The 11,980-nt window shown below is 36.2% G+C and overlaps 1 protein-coding gene across 4 annotated transcripts; it reads left to right on the top strand.

Moving 5' to 3' along the window:
* Positions 1–855: 855 nt before the first annotated feature.
* On the top strand, positions 856–11,228 carry LOC135676762 (uncharacterized). Of its 4 annotated transcripts, none has more exons than XM_065188279.1 (18): positions 856–1,112; positions 1,211–1,253; positions 2,682–2,803; positions 3,470–3,577; positions 4,818–4,962; positions 5,218–5,309; positions 5,774–5,867; positions 5,988–6,432; positions 6,558–6,700; positions 6,800–7,155; positions 7,492–7,659; positions 8,447–8,737; positions 8,835–9,015; positions 9,123–9,295; positions 9,371–9,415; positions 9,486–9,577; positions 10,621–10,714; positions 10,793–11,227. In XM_065188279.1, exons 1-18 carry the CDS (start codon positions 924–926, stop codon positions 10,892–10,894), a joined length of 2,883 nt encoding a protein of 960 aa, XP_065044351.1. In that variant the 5' UTR covers positions 856–923; the 3' UTR covers positions 10,895–11,227. The 4 variants fall into 4 exon arrangements, with proteins under 4 accessions (XP_065044351.1, XP_065044352.1, XP_065044353.1 ...); XM_065188280.1 differs by having other exon boundaries at positions 9,492–9,577; positions 10,793–11,224; XM_065188282.1 differs by lacking the exons at positions 856–1,112; positions 1,211–1,253; positions 2,682–2,803; positions 3,470–3,577 and adding an exon at positions 3,603–3,851 and having other exon boundaries at positions 10,793–11,228.
* Positions 11,229–11,980: the final 752 nt, after the last annotated feature.

Raw genomic sequence — 11,980 nt, 5'->3', positions numbered from 1 at the left:
TTCATATATTTTACTAAAAGCCAACAAGAAAAATCAATGTAATCCATATATTTTAAAGGACCAATACTTATATTGGTCACTTCCAACAATATATTGCGAATATAAATGTCAAGTGTTTACTAATTATGGATCCGCTAATGGCGTCAAAAAATAGTAATCTCGCTAGCCATAGATCCGCAACTTATCGGATTTGAATTCTATTGGATTCGACCAGAATTGGATCCAATATCATTCATATTTGAACAGGAAAAACTTTGGATTCTTTGACAATCTATTTGAAAATCCTAAATTGAATCCGCTCCCACCACCTCTATTATTTATTTTTGGACCATTTTTATATACTCTCTTGTAAATATTAGGAAATGATATATGTATATATATTTTAAAAAAATGTAAAGATTTTTATATAAAAATGAATATTTTATATTTTTAAATAATTTTTTTCATGATTAGTTGAATTTTTTTTTTCTCTTCTTAACACAACAAGATTCTGAAAATGGACGGATCAATTTTGCATGCTATTGTGACGATCAAAATTGATCATATCAATATAAATTTATCTTTGTGGTATATAAAAGAATAAAAAAAATCATAAAAATATAAAATATAAAAATCCTAATATTTGTAGCATCATAATGAGTTTTAAAGTATATTAATATAAAATAAAGTAATAGCTAGCAATTGATTTATGATAATTATAACTTTAAACTTTGAAGGTGTATATGTACGTAAAATATATATTATATATTTTAAACTTAGCGGAATTAATTGGTTGTTTCGTTCGATCGACGACACATTAAATCCCAAATGAGTTCCCGCGTGCTTCTCACCAATGTACAAAATGGAATGAGAAAGGGGTTTTTCCGTAATAAAAGGCCTCATCAGTTGATGGGCAGAAGAGGAAGCGAGAGGAGGCGGCGGAGATGGCGACGGTATGGAAGGGAATGACGTTCGCCGGCGCGAACGTGTTCCTCTCGCGCAGTCTCGTCCCTCCGGAGGTGTTCGACGCCCTCCACGACGCCCTCAAGCTCAACGGCGCTACCGTCTTCCTCTGCTGCGACCCCTCCTGCTCCGGCCCCAACGACTACCACGTCATCGCCTCCCCTGACCACGTCCGTCTCTTGTCCTCCTCTTTCCAGCCCACCCCTTAAAATTTCTCCTCCCGGTGACCTAATCGGTATGTTCTGATTGGCTTATCTACTCCTTGCAGGAGAAGTTCGCGGACCTCCGCGCCAAGGGTTGCAAACTGCTCGGTGCTTCTCTCCCTCCTTATTTTCTTTCGAAAATATTTTCACTTTCGCACTTATTTCGTGCTTTGGGTGAACTTCTCGGATGTTATCTCCTCCTTTGGTGAATTAATCATGATGGAGTGTTATTCTGTAAGCTCAATGTGTAGATGATAGTTGAATTCTTTCCTAAGCAAGAAAAATAGGGCATTTTGCTTGAAATTCTGGAAACTTTTTTGCATTTAGTTTTCCTTTTTCGTTATTGTCTTACAGAGTCCGGTGATTTTAAGTTGTTGAGAAATTGTTGATTTTTGAAACAAAGACTTTCGAATAAGATCCTGAAATTGGAGGCATGACCAGAAAAACAGGAACTGCTTGCAATATTTTTTTTCTTTAACTTTTTGCGTAGAAGTAATTTATTTGGTGCAGGGCATTCTTGAACCGAGTGCAGAAAGAAGGTTTGGGGAAAATATTATTGTGTTTAGAGCACATTAGGCTTTTAGAGAGGTTTCCACATATGTTGCCCTTTGAAGAATGCTTAAAGCCTCAAGCTAGAGTTAGTGAGAATAATTTTCTAGGTTTGGATGTGTCCTAGTTTCATGAAGCACATAGGTTCAGTTTGTCTTGTTTTGATAACCTTTGTAGTGACTACTGCACCAAACTCTTCAAAGTAATTGTTACTCCATTGTAAAGGTACTAGATGATCTAGATTGATTTTATGAAGAAATGGAGGTTGAAGAGAGTTGGCGCTCCAAATTCAGAGAACCAGTGTCTTCCGTTGCTATTTATGTGGTTGTTGATGTGTTAGCATATTCTGACTACACTATAACTAGATGCTGATGATTAAACATCACATGATATGATCAAGGTTTGATCGTGAATCAATCAATCAGTCAATCTGATAGCATAGTTAGACAGATGGAAGTGCATCTTAGAAAACTTATATTAAGGTTTATTCCCTTCATGTCGATTGCTTTGTGAACCTTGATTTCGTCCTAGAAAATTGAGAGTTGAGACATTTGGATACAGACTCTTAATGTGAACCTTTTGAATTGCCGCCCTATTCTTGGATCAGGCTGCTACTGGCAACCACTCTCTGGATCAGGATATTGTATTACTTTTCCCTGTCAATGTGCAATTGCTCTCGAAGTTCAGGTGTTTCTGCCAAGGATAACGAAAGGTGTTGTCCAAAACCTAACACCTTCTCGGTTACTTAATAGGCCAATGCAACTATCGAAGATACAAGCATCAGTCAAGCATGGTTGCATACCTTGATTGATTCTTAATAAGATGGAAGGCATCAAATTGGACCTAAAGCCGCATAATTGCATTGTTTTATGCAATTCACATTCAGACTAGAAATGCTTATTGCCTATTATTGTTAATTTGCAGATTCAACCTAACTTTTCTTACATTAGAATTTTGACCTTGCTGTTATTTTGATCTACCTGACAGGACCACAATGCATCTTATCCTGTGCCAAAGAACATAGGAGTCTGCCTAAACAAGGTTACACCTGTTGCCTCGCTATGGATGGGGTTAAAGTTCTGGCATCTGGATTCGATAAGGATGAAAAGGTAACATGATCCCTGGAGTACCTCAGCTGCAATGGGTTTCCTTGCAACCATCTCTTTTTAAGATTTCTTTTTAACCAAGTGTGGATAATTAGTGGAATTTCTTTCCTTTGTTTTCTTTGCTTGTTCTCTTTCTTTGTTTGTGTGTGTATGTGCTCTTTATGATTACAATTTTCTTGTGACATGTGTCACTTTAACTTAAAAATTCATCTCCTTTATCACCATCACTTCTTTGAAACAAAATAATGAATCATTCAGTGTTCATTTGCACAGTGAAACTTTATGACATGATTAATGTTGATTGAAAGGATCTACACTTATTATATAGTGTCTTTTCAGAGGACCATGATGGAAACTTTTAAGAAATAGTCAGAAATTCTTTAATCTTATCCTTGCAGTAAACCAATGCATCTATCTGAATGATCCTGCATGTAGCTTTCTGTATAACTGATGTATGGTGGTAAATTTGTAAAAGATCTTGCATGATTTTGTGTACTGGTGATTGCATTGGCAAAGACATAACCAAGGTCATATTGCTGAAAAAAAATTAATATTATTTTCTTCAAACTAATTTGTTTTTCATATTCCCAATTTTGACATCATACTATCTTTTTCCAAGAAAGTCTATACATATTCTCTAACATCATATCTAATGAACTGTTTTTTCAGGTTCATATCGAACGACTTGTAACTGCTATGGGAGGTGTACTGCAGACCAAAACATCCCAGGATGTTAATTTTTTCATCGTAAAGAATGTCTTGGCTGCTAAGTATAAAGTATGCTTGAGCAATCATGGAGCAATATTTTAGGATTTTGTTCTGGTTTCATGAATTTAAATATTTTTCTCATTGCTTCATCTGTTGCCTATTTGGCACTAAATTTGTCTTTGCTGAAGATTTCAATTTACTTGCTTACCTTTATTATCAACAGGCCTTGCAGTTCTTTATGAATATCACTGTCATTTGTGCACTTGTTTAGGAGCCATATCTTAATGGTTCCTTGGTATTGGATTGAATTAATTGGCTTTGCCTTTTCTCCATATTGCTCAAGGTCGGTATGCTTGGTTAATACGAATGAGTATTTCTATATCCATGGACTGTGTTCATGATTCTCTTTGTTGGTATTAAGTAATCTACAAGTTATTTGTGCTTTTGGCATTAAAATGTTCCACACCAAAAATTTCACAAAAAGGAAGGTGATTATGATGGATATTGTGTTGTAATGCAAATGCTTAGTTTTTCATTTCTTACCTTGACCTAATTCCTTTTCTTATTAACTGGATATTGATTTCCTTTCATGTCCTTTTGTGGTCATTTGTTGCGATTACCCATGTTTTATGTTAATTAGATGGAAGCTCTTGAGAAGCTGTACATAGGACAATAATTATAATGAGTAACATAATATATATATTCTTTGTTGATTTCTGTTTCATATCTTTAACAAGTTTCCATCTTGGATGAAGAAAGGAATCACATGATGCTATATATTGTCTTTCTTCTAGAAGTGAAAATGTAAGTAAAATTTGGAAAAGTTTAAGATTAAGTGTTTTTTGATAAACCTAAATCTGATTATGTGCAACATATGACTTCTCTTTGCATGTATACATACAGCTTATGTTAAACTTGGCCCTGCCTGTAGTAGATATCTACCATGAGTTAGATTGGTGATTAGCAACCGCAAGAGTTGTATTATCACTCTTAATGGTTCTTTTTTATTATTACTCTTAATGTTAATGTTAGGCCTAAGCTTCAGAATTTTAAATTGATTCATGAAATTGTATAATGGCAATGACTGTAAGGTAATTCTGGTCAAGCATCATGACTCACTGATTTATTGGTTACTGTATCTGTTCTCATTTTGTAAATTAGCTCTTATATCTTGTTAATTACAAAAACCATTATGTCATTAATCTTGGCTGTTCTTGTTTGTTTTTTGGTTCTTGGTTCCATATTTTTGCAGCATCTGAATTTAGCTGTTGCCTCGTTTAATGGACCTTTTGATTTGAATATGATTTAGTGGGCCTTAAATATCCTTAAGAAGCCTATTGTCGGTATGAGCTGGTTAAGACAATGCTGGACTGAGCATCGTGTTGTGCCACAAGAGGCTTACAGGATTCTTCCTTTCACTGGCTTGACTATCTGCGTCACAAGAATTTCTGCAGGTAGGCGCATATAAGATGACTTAACCTACTACTCTAGCAACTAATTGTCTTGGTAATAGCGACATCATAGCAAGTGATGGTTACCAAGAGGTGCCGAAGGAAATGAATATTATATTTCTATGTTGCAACCGTAGAGCACAAAAGCAGTTATTGTAGCGAGCTGTTGTGTCATCTTGACCTTCCTCTTTTTTCTGCCAATTGTTCGTTTGTATTCACTATGAAAATAATTAAATTATATGTTGTTCATCTTTTCAGATGAGAGAAAGGAGCTGGAAAAGTTGATTTTACAAAATGGTGGCTGCTATTCAGCTGATCTTACCAAAAAGTGCACTCATCTGGTTTCAGATATATCCTGTATACTCTGTGCATGATGATTTTTTTCCGCCCCCAGGATGAATTGCTAATTTTTTTGAAGTCCTTTAGCAAAATGTGAACTCGCTAAGTGTAGTTTCTTTATATGTTTGTCACAGTAACTCAAATGGATTACTTATGGTAACTAATCTGGTCAATCCTGAATATGATGCATGTTTTTGTTACATGTCATGCTTGTTTGTGCACTGGATTCTACAGAAAGATCAGCCATTTATAAAGATCCTGTTTAATCCTAGTAGATCGGTCAAGTCACTACCATTTTCCAAATTCTGTCTGATGTATGGATTCTGCAAAATCTATGTGGTGCCTCATGACATTAGCATATTTAATCTATCCGTAACATATGTATATGATATGATAGGATACACAGAGAATGTTCTTAGTGCCTTCTTTGGTAATTCATTTAGTTGTTTGAAGTTAGATCCTTGACAGTACATACGCTCCTGAAGGGGACAAGTATGTGGTTGCACGAAGATGGGGTCATATTCATATTGTTACTCGCAGATGGGTTGACCAATCTGTTGCTGTAAAAGGTACAGCTGCTGAGGACTATGATGCAACTTTCTTTGACACCATAGCACCATGATGTGTCCTTATTATAAAATTAAAACATTTATTGTATCTTATTATATTTTTCCTTTTGCTTTGTGTAGCTTGTCTAGATGAAGGATTGCATCCTGTTCAGGTAAATTCTTTTTCATGCAGTGATGCAAGAAGCTTTCAGAAGGAACAACGGTGCCATGAGCATAGCAATGCAACATCACAAACCGTCTCACCTTTAATGGTTGAGGACCTAGAAGCTACTTCATCACAGAACATATCATCTTCATTTTCAGATGCTACTAAGCTGAAAAATGAGGGAACGGATTCAGCAGCTGTACAGCTGAAAGATGAAAAGATGTTGAACTCTCATGTTGCTGAGGACTCTGAATCGGATGATAATGATCTTTACTTGTCAAATTGCAGAATTCTTCTTGTGGGTTTTGAGGAAGTGAAACTGAATAGACTTGTTACTATGATACGTAATGGTGGAGGCACTCGGCATATGATACTTAATGAAAAGCTGACCCACATTATAATTGGTGAACCTTCAGAATCGTATGTTTCTTATAGTACCTCATTGGATCGTCTTAAAACTTGACTTCTATATTTTGTGCTTATACTAGAAAGCTAAAGCTAATGAACTTATTCATGCTCCTCACATTAGTTTATTTATTCTGTAGTGAAAAGAAAGAGGTAAGACGTTTGGCTGTTTGGGGTGTTATCAATGTGGTAAAAGCTACCTGGCTGGAAGAGTGTGATCAGGCAAAGAAGGAACTTGCTGTATCCACAAGGCACCTAGCATCTGAACTACTCTTTTCAAAAGGTGTTGGCTTCACTTGTCCGCTCAAATCTTATCTGCTCTGCAGAAGCTTTTAAATAAGACACTAGTGGGTTACTAATAGTAATGTTTTCGTGGTTACAGCTTCTTCATGCTTCATTGTTGAGTCATCTGCAGATTCCACCAGGAAGGTAAAACACTTTGCTGGCACTCCTTGTTCGACAGTGGTCCATGTATCAGAGGATAAGAAGTTTGGAGAAGAGTTGTTTTCAGAGAAAAATTGCAGGGAAAAGAGAGTCAAAGGTGATGTAAATGCAAGCAACATTTCAGGATTAGCAACTACAACTGAAAAATTAAAGCAATATCGAGCAGAAAACAGTTTGACTCAGGGAGGCCAGAAACTTAAAGCTACTAGCACCATGGATTTCCCAAGTAGAAGATCAACAGATACTTTCAAGGGGAAAACTTTCTGTTTCTCAAATTCATTTCCTGAAGACCGGGTCAGTAGCATCTTTGCAAAACTTAGCTCTTGATTAATGCTGAGTAGATTCTTATAGGATTACTTAGACCGGATAGATTGACTATTTCTTGTGATAAGAATAAATTGCTTTCCTAGAAGCATTGCTTGGCTTGAAACTTGGACATCCCCTCTTTGTATGTCCTCATTTATGGGGTTATTTTTGTTAGTTGAGATATTAATGGCCTGTATTTTATTGCTCTAATCAGCATTAAATTTGTTGTTCTATTTGGTGCTTGGATGTGGTTGTTACTTTTGTAGAGTCCTCTAAAAATTGCTCATCTTCTAAATTTAGCTGGTGTTTTCTAATTTTGATCAGAGGGCTCAAGTAATTGAATGGGTTGGGGAAGGTGGAGGAATGATGGTAGACGATCATCATAAGATGAATGCAAATTTTATCATTGAGCGTCATGGTCTCTTACATGTTCCTGCTGGTGCTTCTCAGACTACTGTCGTTTCAACTCAGTGGATACGCTCTTGTTTAGAGGTAAGCATCTTATTCCCCTTGTATTATTCATGAAACATATAGGATATACTTATAGCTGCTACTTTTGTCTGCTTAAGTGCATTCTGCTTATGATGTCTAGTTCATCATTGATTAAGTTTAAATCTACCTGGTGGTAATGGCTTGCTCTAACATGCCTCAAGCGAATGAAGTTATTAAATTTTTCTTTAATTTTTTGGGCAATTTATACAGCATAGCTACCTAGACATGAACGTCAAAAATCTTCAGTGATTTCTGGACACTACCAACAATGGAATTACAATAGGAATCTTCAATGAGGCTCTGGCATGCCTCATTTTGGACCTTGGACTGGAGAGATTATCTCCCAGGAATCATAAAATAGGAATTTCCAGATCATGTGGCTACACTTTGGGGAGTTGGAAACCACAACCTCTCCAAGTCCCTGGTACCAGTACTTGCATTTTCTATGCTTGTGAACAAAGTGAAATGCATGCAAAAAACTTGGTGAGAGCAGACTGCCATGTGTGGAAAAACAGGGTGTATGACATGACTAAGAGAATGGAATTAGTTTATAATACTCTTCCTTTTGTTCATGGATCCCAACTGACCTATTTGCCTAACTTTGTGTATTAGTTAGCAAATGGGTCAGTTAGCAAGTTAAGTCTCCTCCCAAATCAACTTCGTATATTAGTGAGCTAGCTTTTCTAATTCTATTCTTTTATTCTATTGTTTTTGCTTAATACACATGCCTCTTTTGCTTAAGTGCCACTAATTTAGAATAATGGTTTGTGGAGGGATATTGTTATAGGAGGTCTGCATACAAGATGTTGGAAGCCACGTTATCTACTCGCCATTGTGCTGCAGCATTCCGTTACCTGGATTTGAAAGCCTTAGATTCTGTGTCTCGCAGTATGAAGAGAAAGAGAGGCTTTTGTTAAGAAACTTATGCTTCACTTTGGGAGCTAAGTTTACTGAAAAGTTAACTAAAAAGGTCACCCACTTGTTATGTAAGTTCACCAGTGGTCCAAAATATGAGGCTGCTTGTAAGTGGGGAATTCAGCCCATTACTGCTGAGTGGATTAATGAGTGTGTTTCTCAGGTTTTTCTCTTCACTTCTTGAGGTGTGCATTTTAGCAGTACATAACAATCTAGTCTATAAAATTATTTCTTCTGTTGAATTTTTCTTTGTTTTTTAGAATATGATGGTTGCTGTTGATCCATTTCGGCCTAAACCAGTTACTGCTGAGGATAGAGAAGCAGGCATATGCACAGTGAGTCAATATCCTACACAGGCAGCTTGTATGATTTATGGATGCGTTCCATCTCAGTTGCCGAGTGAATTTCAGGAGTTAAATGTGAACACAACAAGAAAAACAGGTGAATGGTTCATTCAAATAGCAGATTTAGCCCTTTATTATTGTCTCTATATTGTCTGAAATCTTGCACGATTATTGTCTGAAGTCTTGCATGATTATTGTACCAAGGCCATTGTCAAGAAGAATATGTTAGTGCCTTAGGGAAAAGGTCAAGATTGTCAGAATGTGACAGCAATGGTGATGCATCCAAGAAAACGAAAGTACCGGAAGATCAGGTGGGTCCTGATGCTGTTCCTGATGTTGCAGATGCCATAGAGGACCTATTAGCTCAGTCATCTAAGGTAATGATTTGGCATATTTTGTTCCAAAAATATTTGCATTATGGATTGAATTCATCCATTTTTTCCTCACTTAAGATCCAGGATATCAAGTCACCTCCGCAATCTGGTTGTGATCAAACTGTATCCTTTTTTCAATCTGCATCGAGGGGACTAAGCTCTCATACGAGACATTTTGTACTTAACTATGTAGCTGCAGATTTTTTCATCTGATCATTCTATACTTCGTCAAGAAAATGAAAATTCAAGCTCCACTTTTGGTATTTCAAAACATTGGACAAGCAGGTAAGTTACATTTTTTCTTTCGGCATCCATAAAATGCTTTAAATTGTTATGTAACAAGCAGACATTTATATTTAAAAATGATTTTGTTATGTTAGAACATGCCCCGAAATTGGCACATAGCAAAAGCAACATTTGGAGAGCTGAAACATTGAGATAATTTGAGCATAAGAGTGCAAGTATGCCTGTTTTGTATTTTAATGGAGGAATCATCTGGTGCCATGTATAGCAGATTTGACAAAACCCTTTCAACGTCAGATTTAGTTCATCTCTCAAAATCACTGTCATATTCATCTCTATGTGATGTTATGTTTGATGATAAACATTGCACAAGAACAAAGGAAGTAGAGAGAAAGCCTGTTGAGCCGGGGAATAACTCGGATAGTGAGGGACAATTGCCTGTGCACAGTTGAATTGGTGGTTTTATATCATTAAACTTGCAGAAAATGGTGGAGTAGTGGAGTCTCAGCAAAAATTGTTTGATATTTCATTTCTTGTTTTGGATTAAAATAATTCAAGCAAATGAAAGTTATGAGCATTTAACTTCATTTTTTGTTACAGAATCTTCCTGTATTAATGGTGGTTTGCATGTGATTTTACATCTTTATTTTTTGCACTGTTTGCTGGTGCCACAGCTGGAAGTAGCTTTATTATTGAACATAATTCCAGCAACAATTTGTACTTATATCACATTGTGTGTGTGTGTGTGTGTGTGTGTGTATATATATATATATATATATATATATATATATATATATATATATATATATATATATATATATATATATATTCTGAAACATCCCTTTTTGTCTTTTGCCTGATGGAGAATGTAATAAACCTTAGTGCACTGTCTAGAAATCTTGTTTGCCATATTGTTCAACTGATGTTTCCTCTTACCCTTTGAGGTTCCTTGTTTTCTGGATTTACGGTTCCATGCTTTAATTATTCATCAAGCTTGCCATCCTTGATAATGATATTAAAAAGAATTTGATAGCAAGGGACATTTATTTTACTCTTTGTACCTGTTGTGACTGCATTTGCTGCAGGACCCCGAAAGAAGTAACTGCCCCTGACTCTTCCTGTCAAGAAAGAAGTCACAGTACCTATGATGTTTTCAGTGAGACACAAACAGAGTCACAGGTCTGGAATTTGTCCATCCTTGTTTTCCTTTTTCAAAAGTGGTTATCCATATTTCATAAACCTTACTTTTGTCTGTAGGTTGTTGGTTACGAAGAAGATCTATCAGGAAGGCAGAAAATAATTGATAGAGTTCGATCGCAAAGCTTGACTCCAGCTCCAGATGGATTAAATCAATTTTAGTATGCCTTCTGGAGTCGTCAGCATAATTGGGTGCACCCTTTAATAATCTCATCTCTCCAGATTCAGAAGAAATGTTTATGTACTCAAGGTGTTACTGCAATGTGGCATTTCATGTTCATCAATCTCAAAGAGATGTTCATTCTTGTATCTACTCATGCATAAAAATCTCAGGCTCTCGATAAGTGCAGATCAAAGTTTACATGGCGTTCCATACATTGCAGTAACGAAGCTTGTATGATGATGTAAACATCTTTTCAGGTCATATCAATTCAAGCTGTTATCTGATGAACCAAATCATGTACATTTATTACTGCATGCACCGAGTTTGGTGGTAGACAATGTGAAAAACTACTCTCACGTGGTGATATTGCTTAGCTTGGAGATGGAAGTTATGTGGATATTGGAATTTGATTGTGGCCCCTCAAAATCCTACTGGGATGTGTGAGACCAGCAACTATGGGCGAGAAGGTGAGGCGATTCAGATATCTCGACTTAATTGTGCGTTTTTTTTTCAACAATATGGAGTTCGAGTTTTGAGTGAGTTGAAGTTTTCATCTATAGTGCCAGTGAATTATCGTTATTCTGTTTTTATAAATATAAAACAAAACATAGCTAAACAATAGCCTTGCAATGTAAAATCTATTTTTTAAAACCAAAAACATAAGTGCTATAAAAATATCTGGCATATCTTAAATCCAAGCATTCCCCTCCCTCCATATCTGACTGAGGATGAAATTTGACAAAATATTTGGCAGGCCTGAATTCTGACATGACAAGCAATCCAATTGACTCTTGTATTAGGCTTCCGATACACACGATTAATTAAAATTTTCCCAAAGAAGGTCAAACACACATATTGATTTAGATCCAAAAGAACATACCGATTTTGTTAGAAATGTGCCACAGCTATCTCCTACTTGAATCCGAACTTAATTCATATGAGCGGCTGACAATTAAATTCAAAATTTCCTATTATTTTATTAGGGTCGTCACCCGGTTCCCTTGTCGGGGTGATATGACAACCGGGGGAGACTAACTAATCCGGGCCGTTTATGCCGACCAAATCAACAGTGCCCGAATCTCCAA

This window comes from Musa acuminata, chromosome BXJ1-6 (genome assembly GCF_036884655.1).
Source record: "Musa acuminata AAA Group cultivar baxijiao chromosome BXJ1-6, Cavendish_Baxijiao_AAA, whole genome shotgun sequence".
Classification (NCBI taxonomy): domain Eukaryota; kingdom Viridiplantae; phylum Streptophyta; class Magnoliopsida; order Zingiberales; family Musaceae; genus Musa; species Musa acuminata.
The sequence above is the reverse complement of the archived record's forward strand: the minus strand, read 5'-3'. Positions and strand labels throughout refer to the sequence as shown.

Coding starts and splice junctions, on each gene's coding strand:
- LOC135676762 (XM_065188279.1), top strand. CDS start 924: ATGGCGACGGTATGGAAGGGAATGACGTTCGCCGGCGCGAACGTGTTC. Junction 3,578..4,817: donor TCTTGGCTGCTAAGTATAAA/GTATGCTTGAGC, acceptor AATATGATTTAG/TGGGCCTTAAATATCCTTAA. Junction 8,738..8,834: donor TTAATGAGTGTGTTTCTCAG/GTTTTTCTCTTC, acceptor TTTGTTTTTTAG/AATATGATGGTTGCTGTTGA.